The sequence below is a fragment of the Nymphaea colorata genome, unplaced genomic scaffold (genome assembly GCF_008831285.2).
Source record: "Nymphaea colorata isolate Beijing-Zhang1983 unplaced genomic scaffold, ASM883128v2 scaffold0664, whole genome shotgun sequence".
Lineage (NCBI taxonomy): Eukaryota > Viridiplantae > Streptophyta > Magnoliopsida > Nymphaeales > Nymphaeaceae > Nymphaea > Nymphaea colorata.
This window is the reverse complement of record NW_022205170.1, coordinates 1-15,000: the sequence shown is the minus strand read 5'-3', so window position 1 is coordinate 15,000 and position 15,000 is coordinate 1. Positions and strand designations below refer to the sequence as shown.

At 38.2% G+C, this 15,000-nt stretch overlaps 1 protein-coding gene, 3 non-coding genes and 2 pseudogenes across 4 annotated transcripts; 2 read left to right on the top strand and 4 right to left on the bottom strand.

Moving 5' to 3' along the window:
• The window catches only part of LOC126409608 (photosystem I P700 chlorophyll a apoprotein A1-like), a 4,504-nt pseudogene extending 250 nt beyond the window's left edge, over positions 1-4,254 (bottom strand).
• Positions 4,136-14,131, bottom strand: LOC116245433 (uncharacterized). The gene is given in 3 exon segments (XM_050075519.1): positions 4,136-4,231; positions 4,234-4,367; positions 13,987-14,131. Coding segments are annotated over 3 exon segments (375 nt in total).
• On the top strand, positions 5,494-5,580 carry TRNAS-GGA (transfer RNA serine (anticodon GGA)). The gene has a single exon. It is a non-coding gene; the product is annotated as a tRNA-Ser (tRNA).
• Positions 6,858-6,930, bottom strand: TRNAT-UGU (transfer RNA threonine (anticodon UGU)). Its single transcript has one exon. It is a non-coding gene; the product is annotated as a tRNA-Thr (tRNA).
• Positions 8,401-8,473, top strand: TRNAF-GAA (transfer RNA phenylalanine (anticodon GAA)). The gene has a single exon. It is a non-coding gene; the product is annotated as a tRNA-Phe (tRNA).
• Positions 14,132-14,304: 173 nt separating the features above from the next.
• Positions 14,305-14,995, bottom strand: LOC126409610 (ATP synthase subunit beta, chloroplastic-like; annotated as a pseudogene).
• Between the last annotated feature and the right edge of the window lie 5 nt (positions 14,996-15,000).

The following is a 15,000-nucleotide window of genomic DNA, read 5'->3' as shown; positions in this document are numbered from 1 at the left end:
CCATAGGCGGATAATGAAGAGCCATAAGACTGGATTACTTGGGAGGACTGTGCCCATAAAAAATCTCTTAGCCACCCATTAATTGTAATGGAACTCTGTGCAAAGTTTCCCCCCGTGATATGAGTTACCACCCCTTGATCACTTATACTACCCCAAACATCTGACTGCATCTTCCAGCTGAAATGGAAAATTACTACCGAAATCGCATTGTACATCCAGAATAGACCTAGGAAGACATGATCCCAGGCGGAGACTTGGCATGTTCCCCCTCTTCCGGGTCCGTCACAAGGGAAACGAAAACCAAGATTTGCTTTATCAGGTATCAAACGAGAACTGCGGGCAAATAGAACACCTTTCAGTAGTATCAATACAGTTACATGGATCGTAAATGCATGAATGTGATGTACCAAAAAATCTGCGGTTCCCAGTGGAATAGGTAACAAAGCTACTTTGCCGCCTACTGCTACTAAATCACCACCCCCCCAAGTCAAGCTGGTGCCCGCTGTTGCACCAGGAGCTGTTGCGCTAGGTGCTAAAGCATGAGTGTTTTGTATCCATTGAGCAAAGATAGGTTGTAATTGTATAGCGGTATCTGAAAACATATCTTGGGGACGCCCCAAAGCGCTCATAGTATCATTATGAATATACAAGCCAAAACTGTGAAAGCCTAGAAATATACACACCCAGTTAAGATGTGATATGATTGCATCTCGGTGCCTAAGGACACGATCTAATAGATCGTTGTATCGAGTAGTTGGATCATAGTCTCTTACCATAAAAATTGCTGCATGTGCAGCAGCACCAACTATGAGAAATCCACCGATCCACATGTGATGCGTGAACAACGAAAGTTGTGTACCATAATCAGTAGCTAGGTATGGATAAGGGGCATAGAGTACATATGGTGGGCTACTACAATGGTTAAAGAACCTAACATAGCTAAATTCAGAGCTAATTGAGCATGCCATGACGTTGTTAGGATCTCATAGAGGCCCTTATGACCCTCACCTGTAAACGGACCCTTATGAGCCTCTAAAATATCTTTCAGGTCATGACCAATGCCCCAGTTGGTCTTATACATGTGACCAGCTATCAGGAAAAGAATTGCAATAGCCAAATGATGGTGTGCAATATCGGTTAGCCATAGACCTCCTGTTACTGGATCTAACCCTCCACGAAAAGTAAGAAATTCCGCGTATTTTGACCAATTCAGGGTGAAAAACGGGGTTGCTCCCTCTGCAAAACTGGGATAAAGTTGAGCCAAAAGATCCCGATTCAAGATAAATTCATGAGGAAGTGGTATTTCCTTAGGATCCACCCCAGCGTTCAGAAATTGGTTAATAGGTAAAGATACATGTACTTGATGCCCTGCCCAAGAAAGAGACCCAAGTCCTAGTAACCCTGCTAAGTGGTGGTTCAACATGGATTCTACATCTTGGAACCAAGCCAATTTTGGAGCAGCTTTGTGATAATGGAACCAACCGGCAAAAAGCATTAACGCTGCAAAGATCAATGCTCCAATTGCAGTACAATAAAGTTGTAATTCACTAGTTATTCCCGACGCTCGCCAAATCTGAAAAAATCCAGAGGTTATTTGTATTCCTCGGAAACCTCCGCCTACATCGCCATTCAATATTTCTTGACCCACTATCGGCCAAACCACCTGGGCACTGGGTCCGATGTGAGTAGGGTCGCTCAGCCACGCTTCATAATTGGAAAAACGGGCTCCATGGAAATACATGCCACTCAACCAAAGAAAGATGATGGATAGTTGACCGAAATGAGCACTAAATACTTTTCGGGAGATCTCCTCCAAATCATTGGTATGGCTATCGAAATCGTGAGCATCAGCATGTAGGTTCCAGATCCAAGTGGTAGTATCAGGGCCCTTAGCTATTGTCCTTGAGAAATGGCCGGGTCTGGCCCATTCCTCGAATGAAGTTTTTATGGGATCCCTATCCACCAAAATCTTCACTTCTGGTTCCGGCGAACGAATAATCATTGAGTCCTCCTCTTTCCGGACAACACATACGAAGAGACCCGCCAACAAAAAGTAAAGTAATTAGTGAACCTCTGAGAAATATATATTTCTGATTAGTTCCTTTCTATCCCCCACAATTTTCCTTAGTTATTCACTAGAGCAATTATGAGCAATTATGATATGGAAGTCTATCCGGGGCAAGTGTTCGGATCTATTATGACATATCTATGAGGTGCTCAACGGACCGTTTTTTTGTAAATCCCTTCCCGACGCGAGCCAAAAACAACTTTTTGGCCCAACCTAGTCTACTCATATTTCGATGTATGAGTGCCTAGATGGGTCTACTTGTATACTACGTTACATGCAACGTATTACGCCATTACAAATCACAAGATCTCTCATTAGTCATTACTAATGACTAAGATAAGAAATATCCCGATATCGATTTTAGACGTCTTTTTGATTAGTTAGCAATCGCTAAGAGAAAGGAAGAGATTCTGTGCCATATGCATATATCGTCTACCCCTATAAGGTACCAAATGAAATAAAAAGAACGATCTTAGAAGGGATATAATGAAATTCCTCTATCGATTCCCCCGGGGCAACAATCTATTTGATGGATCCAACAAACAATTTAAGTGAATTCAATTCAAAAAGAAAGTGTTCTTATTCGAACCGCCCTGTGATCTTCAACCAATTCTGTGCTTCAATATAATTACCTGGAGTAAGCGCTATGGCTTGTTTCCAATACTCAGCAGCTTGATCGAACCAAGCCTCCGCAATTTCTGAATCTCCCTGTCGAATGGCCTCTTCTCCCCGGTCGGAATAGGTAGGTCAATTCCTTCCCTTAGAACCGTACTTGAGAGTTTCCTGCCTCATACGGCTCAGCAGTCAACTCTTTTTTGGCGTTACATCTTTCTTAATCTACCGTATCTAGCTGAATGAGATTTATCGGAGATCTATCCCTTCTTGGATTAGCCAAATCAAATAACCTGAAGAGGTTAAGTTAATTACATGAGTTTCAAACTCCGATTTGGATCAATAATCAGTTTTATCTCTTCTCCCACTCTCAGAAGAATGAAGCATAGATATCTCCCTCTATCATTAGAGTTTTCTGAAAGTTAACTATCTCGGTTTCGTCTAGAAATTCATATAGAATCTTTGAAAAAGACTTTCTTCGATAAGAAAAAAGGACTTACTCTCCTTGGGATCTGATACTACACCGCTGCTCAATACCTTAGTGGATCAACCCTATTACATAAGTTGATTCCTAACTTTTATGTCATATTATGACATACATAAGTAAGCAGGTCTTATTGTATCGGCCAAAAACCTCAATAATTGATCTTTACGGTGCTTCTTTTATCAATTAGATCCTTTATCCATAGAATCTAGTATAAGGGCTATACTTAGTTCTTCATATATCGGCTTCTATGAAGTCTGTTTTTTTGCTACAGCTTCTAAAAATCGTTCCCCTTTGGACAATGGATATGTAGAAAGCCTATTTTTTTTGTTTCTCCTTAGATTTCCTAGTACTAGCAATAGGAGGTTTTAATACTAGCGGATTTGATCTTTCTTTCCTTCTTTCTATTTCTATAGTAGAGATAGTCGCACGTAATGGCAGATCACGGCCATATTATTAGAAGCTTGTGGTAAGAATGGATTTCGTTCTAGTGCTCGGAAATAATATTCCAAAGCCTTCGTATGTTCTCCGTTACTTGTGTGTATAAGGCCTATATTATAGAGTATATAACTTCGATCGTAGGGATCAATTTCTGGTCGCATAGCTTCATAATAATTCTGTAAAGCTTCCGCATAATTTCCTTCAGATTGAGCTGACATCCGTTACGGTCGTTCATTCCAAGAATCTCCGTTCCAGAACCGTACGTGAGATTTCCATCTCATACGGCTCCTCCCTTCTGCGCATAATATAATATTAAGGGAAATAATCCATGGAATCAAACCAAAACCAAAAAGATTTAAATATTTTCCTTATGAACTGACAGGGGCTAGTGTTTTTACAAGAAATCTCTAGCCAGCCTTCCTGCAAGAGGTCTTTTCTTACTTAATACCAAACATGTTGGTCTTTCTTAGAGAAAAATGGTAACTCCAGCAATTTCTTTGTTCTTAACGCCCCCTATTTCCAGGAATTAGTCACTTCAACGATCTTTGATGGTTATACGGGTATCCAAAGTACGAACGAGATGGATGTTTGTTGTCCTAACCATTCTTGGTAGTCCCGATCCCGATAAGAAGAAGGGGAATTATATAACAAAGTTTTCGTTTTGTTGATTCCTAGGTGTAGTGCTTCTTCCCCTATGCCACCTATTGGCACTATTACAGTAGAATTGACATGCAATACAGAACCTATAGGTGTAACCTTTCGCTCAATACTAGAATCGACAATTGAAGCATCTGAGGTTGCATCAATCGAGGATACACGACAGAAGGGATTGCTCTATCTCCAAACTTCACCTTCACCAAGCGTAGGTTTTTACCAATCTTTTTCTTTCCATACCGAATCGTGTCTCTTTTTGTAAGAATAAGAATAAATGAAATAGAGTGGTAAGTAAGAAAAAAGGAATCAAATCGCACCATCTCTGTAATAGGTAAATGCCTCTTTTTCTCCCGAAGTTGTCGGAATTATTCGTAATAAGATATTGGCTACAATTGAAGAGGTTTTATCAATAAAATTTCCATTTATCCGAGATCTAGGCATAGTTTGCAATCCATTTTATAATTCTTCTCATTACCCCTCGCGGGTAAATGATCCCACAACAAAGGAATTGTACGATACGAAATGACATAAAAAAAAAAGACTAATAACTAATTAAACTAATTATAAAATCAAAAAATGTGGATCTTTTACTCAGTACTTTTGGGAAGGGATCAATAAGGAACTATTTGAATACGGTTGGATTTTCGATTCCAATTTAGTAGTATACCAATGAGACTATTAGCTATTTCATTGAAATGCAAGAATCAAGGAATTTTTTCTACAGATTCTAATACTAATATAATAAACAATAACCTATCCTATCATAACCTAACCAAAATTGGATTTCATTATGATAATAAAAAAATGGAATAAGCATTCCATGATAAAAATGGGGTAAGGATAACTATCCATTTTGTGTGCATAGCGTGTAGACACCATAAGATTATAGAATGAAAATCCATGGGATGATTCATCAATTTGTAATAGATCCATAGCTCATGGGAGGGATTATTTTTGAAAAATCTGAAATGAAACTGGAAAGGATCCATCGGTTGATTCATTCCAACCCGTTGGTTTAATCCGGTAGAAATCAAATATCAATAAGATGGGAGCGTCCGTCGTCTTGACAAGGATGAATACGTTTTTCTTTTTTATCCCTCGAAACTTGAAGGAAGATCGTTCCTTGACAAAAAGTTTGATATGATAATGGATCGGTCGTACCTGTACTAAATAATATGAGTGACTCGCTATTCACTTGGTTTCTGGGTCATAATTAATAAGATAAGGTTATGTAGGAGAGATGGCCGAGTGGTTCAAGGCGTAGCATTGGAAATGCTATGTAGGCTTTTGTTTACCGAGGGTTCGAATCCCTCTCTTTCCGTATCCTCATCTAATTCACCAACGTTACCAACCACACAATGTATCAAATACCAATTGATACCGTTATTCTAAGAGAAGAGAAAGACCCTTCTTTTCTTTCTTTATAGAGATTTTTTTCTATTCCTAATTACTGTGCTGTGATACGTAAAAGGAAAAGAACAAAAAGAGGGGGAAGAAAAGAGCGGACAGTGAATGAAAATATCACTGCTGATCCATTTGCGATACGTGAATGGGATCAAAATCCGTATCAAATCCCTCTACTTCTTTCAGCGAAAAAAGGGACAAAATTGTCCTAACCTTTGCTGGGTATTTTAGGTTCAAGTTTGTCGGGAATAATATTCTACGATTAGCAATTCATTGACTTTCAAACCGACCCATTTACTATCTATTATTTGATTGACTACCCCTTTATATTGCAATGAGTGCAGAGTCAAATGTTTTGGCAATTCCGCGTTGGAGGATGAATCCATATGATTTTGAATCAAAGCTCTGGATCTTTGTTTATCCTTCGTAGTAATAATATCTCGGGGTTTGCAGCGATAACTTGGTATATCCACTAGACGACCATTAACTAAAATATGTCCATGGTTAACTAATTGCCTGGCTCCAGGAATAGTTGAAGCCATACCCAATCGAAAAAGAATGTTATCCAAACGCATCTCAAGTAGTTGCAGTAAAACTTGACCCGTCGAACCGTTTGCTTTTCCAGCGATACGAACATATCGAAGTAGTTGTCGCTCCGTCAGACCATAATGAAAACGCAATTTCTGTTTTTCTTCTAAACGAATACGATATTGAGATCTTTTCCCGGAGCGGGATTGGTTTCTAAGATCACTTGCGGACCTAGGTTTTTTACTAGTTAGTCCCGGCAAAGCCCCCAGACGGCGTATTTTTTTAAAACGAGGTCCTCGGTAACGAGACATAAAGACTCCTTATTTTAAAGAATAGGATAAACCTTAAGACTGAACTAAACGATAAACAAAGCGAAACCCACTGAAGTGCTAATGCTAAAAAGAGAAATTAGATGAATTGTATCAATACCCGTATTATTTTGTATATATGTATACATGGTAAGTAAGTATCCCACGATTTGTTCTATAGAGATACAACTGCTCCAATAAGTTTTTTACTCATAATTGAATTGGAATGTAAGTTCCTGCGACATAGACATAATAGATCGGGAACCCGAGATTTGGAAGAAAAAAGGGAAGAGTCTTTTCACTATTCCTTTATCTCAAGGAGACATTATCAATCATGGATAAAAAATCGATAGGAAAAAGCCGGCTATCGGAGTCGAACCGATGACCATCGCATTACAAATGCGATGCTCTAACCTCTGAGCTAAGCGGGCTCAACTCACATAACATAAAAATAAAATAGTGAGTTAGTTCAGTAAGCTGCTGTGATCTTAGCTTATTATAGCTAAGCTAGTCTATTTAGTTATAACGGATCTAGCCTAAGAATGCAATCTGGATCATAATGAGATTATGCACTCCTCTGATTTTATTCGTAAAGATAGGAAAAAGAAGAAGAATATTGACCGTTCCACTATTTCATATCGAGCAGGGAAAATGCGCGGAGGAGAGGCAGATATATGTGGGATATAGCTATCCATATTGAATTGCGGATACATCAATGATAGAATCATTTCTGGTTCTGATTGAACCAAACACTGGTCTGGTAGAGCTGAAAGGGTTAAAAATAGGATTTTTTCCGATATCGGATCGGTATTTAATGAATTGAATGGTTCTAACAGAAAGGAAAGAGGGGAATGGAATCACAATAGGGTCCCGGCCTCAAAAGAAAGAAAGGGGGATATGGCGAAATTGGTAGACGCTACGGACTTGATTGAATTGAGCCTTGGTATGGAAACCTACTAAGTGGTAACTTCCAAATTCAGAGAAACCCTGGAATTAAAAATGGGCAATCCTGAGCCAAATCCTGTTTACAGAAAACAAGGGTTCCTTTCCTAGAAAGCGAGAATCAAAAAAGGATAGGTGCAGAGACTCAATGGAAGCTGTTCCAACGAATGGGGTTGAGGGGTTGGTAGAAGAATCTATCCATCGGAACTCTGAGGGGATGATCCTATGTACTGAAATATCAACTGAAATATCAAACGATTAATCACAACCCGAATCCTTATTTTTTTTTATTTTCTTATTTATATATATTAATATATATGAAATATATTAATAATTAGTTCATAACTCTTGTGTTCTGAATCGATTCCAATTTGAAAGAAAAATAAAATATTCAGTGATAAAATCATTCACTCCAGAGTATAAGGCTGGGAGAGAAATGACTGATCGAACGAGAATAAAGATAGAGTCCCATTCTACCTGTCAATGCTGACAACAATGCAATTTGTTTGTAGTAGGAGGAAAATCCGTCGACTTTAGAAATCGTGAGGGTTCGAGTCCCTCTATCCCCAAGTCCCCAAGAAATGCCTAGTTTACGACCTAAACATTTATCCTCTTTTTTCGCCAGCGCTTCCAAATTAGAAGCGGGTCAAAATTATATATGATATTCATTCGCTCGACTCTTTGACAAACGGATCCTAGCAGTTTCTCTCTTGCTTCAGCAGCTAAATGCAGTATATGTCCAAACGAACATAACCATAACATATGTATATGTATTATTTGTATACAAGGATATACAAGGAATCCCATTATTGAATCATTCATAGTTCATATCCCTTACAAATAAAGGTTTAAAAAAAATCCAAAGAAAAAGAAATCCCAGGACTTGTAATGTTTCTTTAGTACCTTTAAATTAATTGACACAGATACATGTCCTCCAGTAGGATAATGTATAGAGGACGGTCGGGATAGCTCAGCTGGTAGAGCAGAGGACTGAAAATCCTCGTGTCACCAGTTCAAATCTGGTTCCTGGCATATGGTTAATGTATCGAAATGTATATATACAAAGAGAAAATGAATATGGATCGGGATACAATACATATTCGTTACATTCATAGTCTAGTAGTTATTCATCGAGGTATCTACAACATACATCCCGACCCTTGTGGATCGGCAAAGGAATATATTCCTTCTTCTTTTTTGTTTGTCCCTACTATCCTTCCTTTGGCTCATGTTAATACTCCATACATATCCGAAGTTGTCTGAAAGACACAGAAGTCTCGTCTGTTCAGAGGGTTGAGGGGTAGGAATAGAAAAGATCATTTCCGATCCAGTACAAATCCAATCTGATCCCTTTTCATTTCTTAATTTTCCCATTTTTTTCGCCCCTTCCCACATTTTTTGCTTTCCGGGGCCCATCTAAGTGATGGGCGCGGTACATAGTTCATGATGTATCTTTTGATTCATCCTATTGGCTCCGCCCATCCCCCAATGGATATGATACTTTGCATTGCATATTGGGTAATATTAATTTACTCGAATTAATTATATATAAATAAACCTCGAACCCCCCCTTTTTTATCCCATCATAATACGAATGACATGAGAGTCCAGTTACTCTATCTAGACGAGAAAGAACGTAAAAATACTCCTTCTTGAGTCTTGTAAGCTAAGATAAGTTTCTTATCATTCAATAAGCATCCTGTAGTTCATAGAAATTAGGGGCAATATAATCCTTGCGTAGGGGCCAACCAATCCAACTTTCGGGCATCAAAATCCGTTTCATGCGTGGATGATTATCATAAGAGATTCCCAACATATCATAAGACTCCCGTTCTTGAAAATCGGCGCTTTTCCAAATCCAGAAAACAGACGGGATTCTAGGATTACTCCTTGGGACAAATACTTTTATGCATACCTCTTCCGGTTGGTCCACACCATACTGTATTCTCGTCAGATGATACACACTAGCTAGCAATCCACCCGGTGCTACATCGTAGGCACATTGGGAACGTAGATAATTGTAACCATATACGTATGAAATGACAGCAATGGAGTACCAATCCTCGGGCTTTATTTGTAAAGTCTCTACTCCTTGGTAATCAAAGCCCAAAGATCTATGAACCAGCTCGTGTTTCACTAGCCAAGCGGATGAACGACCCTGCATCTTCTTGATCTCCCCCACATATTTATATGAGTATTTGACATTGACGATGAAATTTATGAAGATTGATCCACCGTTTGTTATTCTGCACAAAACATCCTATTTAATTCACTAATTCGTGAGAAGATACTGAACTCTTGTATTTGAAAAATGCTTCAGAAGGTATCTCTGAAGTCGATGTCGATTGATAGAGTAATCCTTGATCGTAATTTACAGCACGAGTACTGCGTCCAAGATGAAACTTGTGATTAGTAGTAAAACATCGATTTTCCTGTTGGGCCCCCGTTCTATCTTCATAGATTTCTCGAGATACCTTCTTACGAAGTTTCGTTATAGCGTCTATAATTGCCTCTGGTTTAGGTGGGCAGCCTGGCAAATAAACATCGACGGGGATTAACTTATCGACTCCCCGAACGGTACTATAAGAATCGGTACTGAACATTCCTCCTGTAATAGTACAGGCTCCCATAGCAATTACATATTTTGGTTCAGGCATTTGTTCATATAGTCTTACTAAAGAAGGAGCCATTTTCATTGTTACTGTACCGGCTGTTAAAATAAGGTCGGCTTGCCTAGGACTTGATCTTGGCACCAGTCCATAACGATCAAAATCGAATCGGGAGCCTATTAATGAGGCAAATTCAATGAAGCAACAACTGGTACCGTAGAGAAGCGGCCATAAACTGGAAAGTCTTGACCAATTCGAAAGATCATTCAATGTAGTTGAAATAACTGAATTGGGGGTTGTTCGGTCAAAGAGCGGAAACTCCATAGAATTCATAACTGTCTCAATGGAACCCTTTCCTTCTTTTTTATTGTCTGAATATTCAGGAGCTAAGACCATTCCAATGCTCCTTTTCGCCATGCATAAACTGAACCAACAACTGGGATAAGCACGAAAATCAAAGCTTCTATAAACACGTATACGCCCAATATATCAAAACTCACGGCCCATGGATAAAGAAAGACCGTTTCGACATCAAAAACAACAAAAACGAGAGCAAACATGTAATAGCGGATTCGGAATTGTATCCAAGCATCCCCTATTGGTTCTATACCCGATTCATAACTGGAGAGCTTCTCTGGTCCTTCACTAATTGGGGCTAAAACCCCGGAAATTATAAATGCCAAAATAGGAATAACACTTGATATCATTAGAAATGCCCAGAAAATATCATATTCGTAAAGCAGAAACATAGATGTACTCCTATGAATGTAGAATATACCGAATTCATTGATTAATTAGAATTGTAATTGTCAATTTATCCATAACTCCAACTGCTTACTCGAAACAAGAATTGATTGTGATCGAACCACATAGTTTGTTTTATGTGGGTCATGTCTTGTTTCAAGATTTATCTAACAGAAGCCCACTTACTTATTTACCCACTTACTTATTTATATTATATTTCTTATTTCTTGGTGTGGTGTAGGCATATCATGCTCTTATATTATAAGTATAAGAATAACGAATAATTCTCATTTTTCTTTTTCCTCAGGTTCCCCATAAAAACGAATGAAATTCATTCTCAATTCTAATGAATTGAAACTTATTCATTTTCATTAATCTGAAAAAACAATTCATTTTCTAAATATACCATACAATAACTCCATATAACTACTATAATACTAGAACTTATTGGTAATGGAATTTCTTTAGATAAAAGAGTTTTTTATCTTTTCTTTTTATTTAAGAGTTATAGTTATATAGTTAAGTTATTATTATGTATTAGTATTAATAGTCATTAGTGATTTTCATTCTAGTATAATAGTGAGATGCAATAGAATGTCTAGGTTCAGTATTTATGATTCCACAGTTACGGCATAACATATGCGACTTAGCAGCATTGGCGGATTCCTTTATTCTGTTCATTAACATTTCAGATCCGAGCGTAGAATCTTCTATGAATTCGATACGGAATGCTTGAACCGATTAGATTCCCTCTTTTCCTTGTACCAGATTCATACTTAATTGATTCAATCTCAATCCGTTGAATTCTGAGGAACCCTTACATTTACATATAACATAAGAAAACAACTCATTATAGGATTACCCTGACCCCCTATTGAGTTATTTAGTTAAAGTTAGACGTCTTGAAAAAGTCACTCCATTTCGGACCAATTCTTAGTGCTACGCGATTTGGATTGACTCAAAATCCTTGTTTTGTTAATGGAGTAACCCCTAGTGAGACCAAGATGTTAGATTTCAGGGCAATCAAAAAAAGGAGTTTTTTGCAGCATCCCCACATGGCGGAGCGTGGCCCGATAGTGGAATCGTTTAGTTTAAATCATAAAATCATAACATAAGTATAAGTGAAGTGATCCCCATAAAAGATTTCTGGTCTAATCGTGCGTTATCAAACGATTGGTTCTAATTCTATAAACCAAACCTATACCCATAGAAATAGAAGAGAGAATAAACGTCGATACATTTCTTTCATTAAATAAGACTAAGATCAATTCATTGTTTCAGAGATAATGAATTTTGATTGTTGTTTTACAAAAAGGCGATGAATCTAGGTCTAGAGATTCATAACTCTTCCAAGCCCAAAAGACCCTAATCTTCTTGCATAAAGTATGAATTGGTAGAATTCAAATGGTGAGCAATTGGAGTAGATTCAGATACAAAAAAATTAGTATTGTACAAAGAAAAATGACTACTTAACTACTGACTTTGCTAGTCCAGTTATATGAATACAATTTCACACCGAAACTGACGAAAGAGTTTCTTTTTTCTCTGGCTTTTCTTTTCCACAAATCCAAGAATAGGTCCTAGATCCGTGCCACTTACTACTATCTGGTTGGGCCGGGTTGGAGGTTTGTTTTAGCCTCATGTTATTATTTTGACTTCATTGATTGAATGCGATTAGGTATACCTAAGGCGCATCAATCACTCTTTCATCATGGGCAGTAAAAGAGGAAAAAGGTCGTATGTAATTCGATATTGGAAAAATGCCTATTGGATGGAATAAACTTTTTTGAACTTTGAGATCCCTAGGGATCTCTTGTACACGCAGGAATGCCTTCTTTATATTATATTTATATATTATATGGCCTTATATGGCCCAACCGGCCATAGGCCGCGCTAATGAGATGATAAAATGGGTACAAAATTCTACTCTACAAAAGCATACAATACATCAATCAAATAATATATTATATAGGTATAGGGCTATACGGACTCGAACCGTAGACCTTCTCGGTAAAACAGATCAAACTGATTATTATCGAAATGATTCGAACTGTTTCAAAGACCCAACATGCATTTTTGTGCATTGGGCTCTTTCATCAACTGATGGATCAATCAGTTAGTCCACCATATTTTATCTTTATATGAAGATAACGAGATGGCTCCATGTGCTCTGATTCTTTATTTATATTCTGATCCAGGAGCAATACCAAAGTGTTTCAAAGGATTACCTTGACGTAGGTCTGTCTTAGGCCTAGATCAACCTCAATAGAGTCCCTGTCGTTCCGCTTCAAGCGTAAAATATGATACTTCATACACCTCAAAGTTCATAGGACAAAAGGAGGTTATTTTGAGGTCCCTATTAACTCATTAGGCCTAACATTGAATTAACTGGGTATTCACCTTATCAATGATAAAATCAATGGTTGGTTCTATTTCGTATCCGAATTGGAACTGAATCGAACCCAATACTTGTCAGGCTATTGTTCTCTTGTTCTCTCGAATCAATGGAGTAAGACATCAATCTTTCATTTCAATAAGAGAAGATCAATTTCTTTGATTGCATGATGAACTCCCCTGAAAAGCATTGGCGCACGTGTAAACGAGGTGCTCTACCAACTGAGCTATAGCCCTTGTGATAGATATCTTATCATATAGATCATTTCTTGTCAAGAAAGATATTACATGATCTAACACGATACCCTAATCCGTTTCCTGCCAAGGATTGATATTGCTTAGAAGCCATATTCCATCTATAATAAATAATAAATACCCGATACGATGCGCTCTATTCTTTCTCTTTGTGATGATAAATGACCTACTTAACCCAGTGGTTAGAGTATTGCTTTCATACGGCGGGAGTCATTGGTTCAAATCCAATAGTAGGTAGAACTTATTAGGTACCGGAGTCAATGAATGGCATCTAATAAGTTTTTCTACCCCCTTTTCTTTTATTGATTTTGTATCTTTCCCTTATTCCTATCCCGCTCACTACTCTTGTTCGTTACATCAATCAGATTGATTCTACTTGATTGTACGGAATCCAATATGGTGTATAAACAGAACTTTTGATTCTTATGGATTATGTGGATCAGCTAGTACGATAGATCAGCTAGTACGAAATAGCATTGATAGCCTCTACTCGTGCCCTAGCTCGTCTGAGAGCTAAATTCGCCTCAATTACTTGTCTCTTGCCTTCTGCTTTACTCAAGTTAGCTTCAGCTATTTCAAGAGTTCGCTGAGCTTCTTGCGGATCAATGTCACTACCCTTCTCCGCATCATTGACTAATATGGTGATTTCATTATTGCCTATTCTGGCAAACCCCCCCATCAGAGCCATCGTTAACCATTGGTCGTCGAGGCGTATTCTTAAAATACCAATATCTACGGCCGTGGCAACAGGGGCGTGGTTTGGTAATACGCCGATTTGGCCACTATTAGTAGATAAAATGATTTCTTTCACTTCTGAATCCCAAATAATTCTATTAGGAGTCAGTACACAAAGATTTAGGGTCATTTCTTCAATTTGCTCTCTACTTCTAAGTTCATAGCCTTCGCGGTAGCTTCATCGATATTACCTACCAAATAAAAGGCCTGCTCGGGAAAACTATCTAATTCTCCGGAAAGGATCAGTTGAAACCCCCTAATTGTTTCTGCGAGACCAACATATTTCCCTGGAGAACCAGTAAATACTTCTGCTACGAAGAAGGGTTGTGATAAGAAACGTTCAATTTTTCGCGCTCTTGCTACGGTTAAACGATCCTCTTCGGATAATTCGTCCAGTCCAAGAATAGCTATAATGTCCTGAAGTTCTTTGTAACGTTGTAAAGTTTGCTTAACTCTTTGCGCAGTTTCGTAATGTTCTTCGCCAACAATCCGAGGTTGGAGCATAGTTGACGTTGAATCTAAAGGATCTACTGCTGGATAGATACCTTTGGCAGCTAATCCTCTTGATAGTACGGTAGTAGCATCTAAATGTGCAAATGTCGTGGCAGGAGCAGGATCAGTCAAATCGTCCGCAGGTACATAAACTGCTTGAATGGAAGTTATAGATCCCTCTTTAGTAGAAGTAATTCTTTCTTGCAAAGAACCCATTTCTGTACTCAGGTAGCTGATAACCCACGGCGGAAGCATTCACCTAATAAGGCAGATACTTCTGACCCGCTTGAACGAAGCGAAAGATATTGTCAATAAATAGAAGTACGTTTT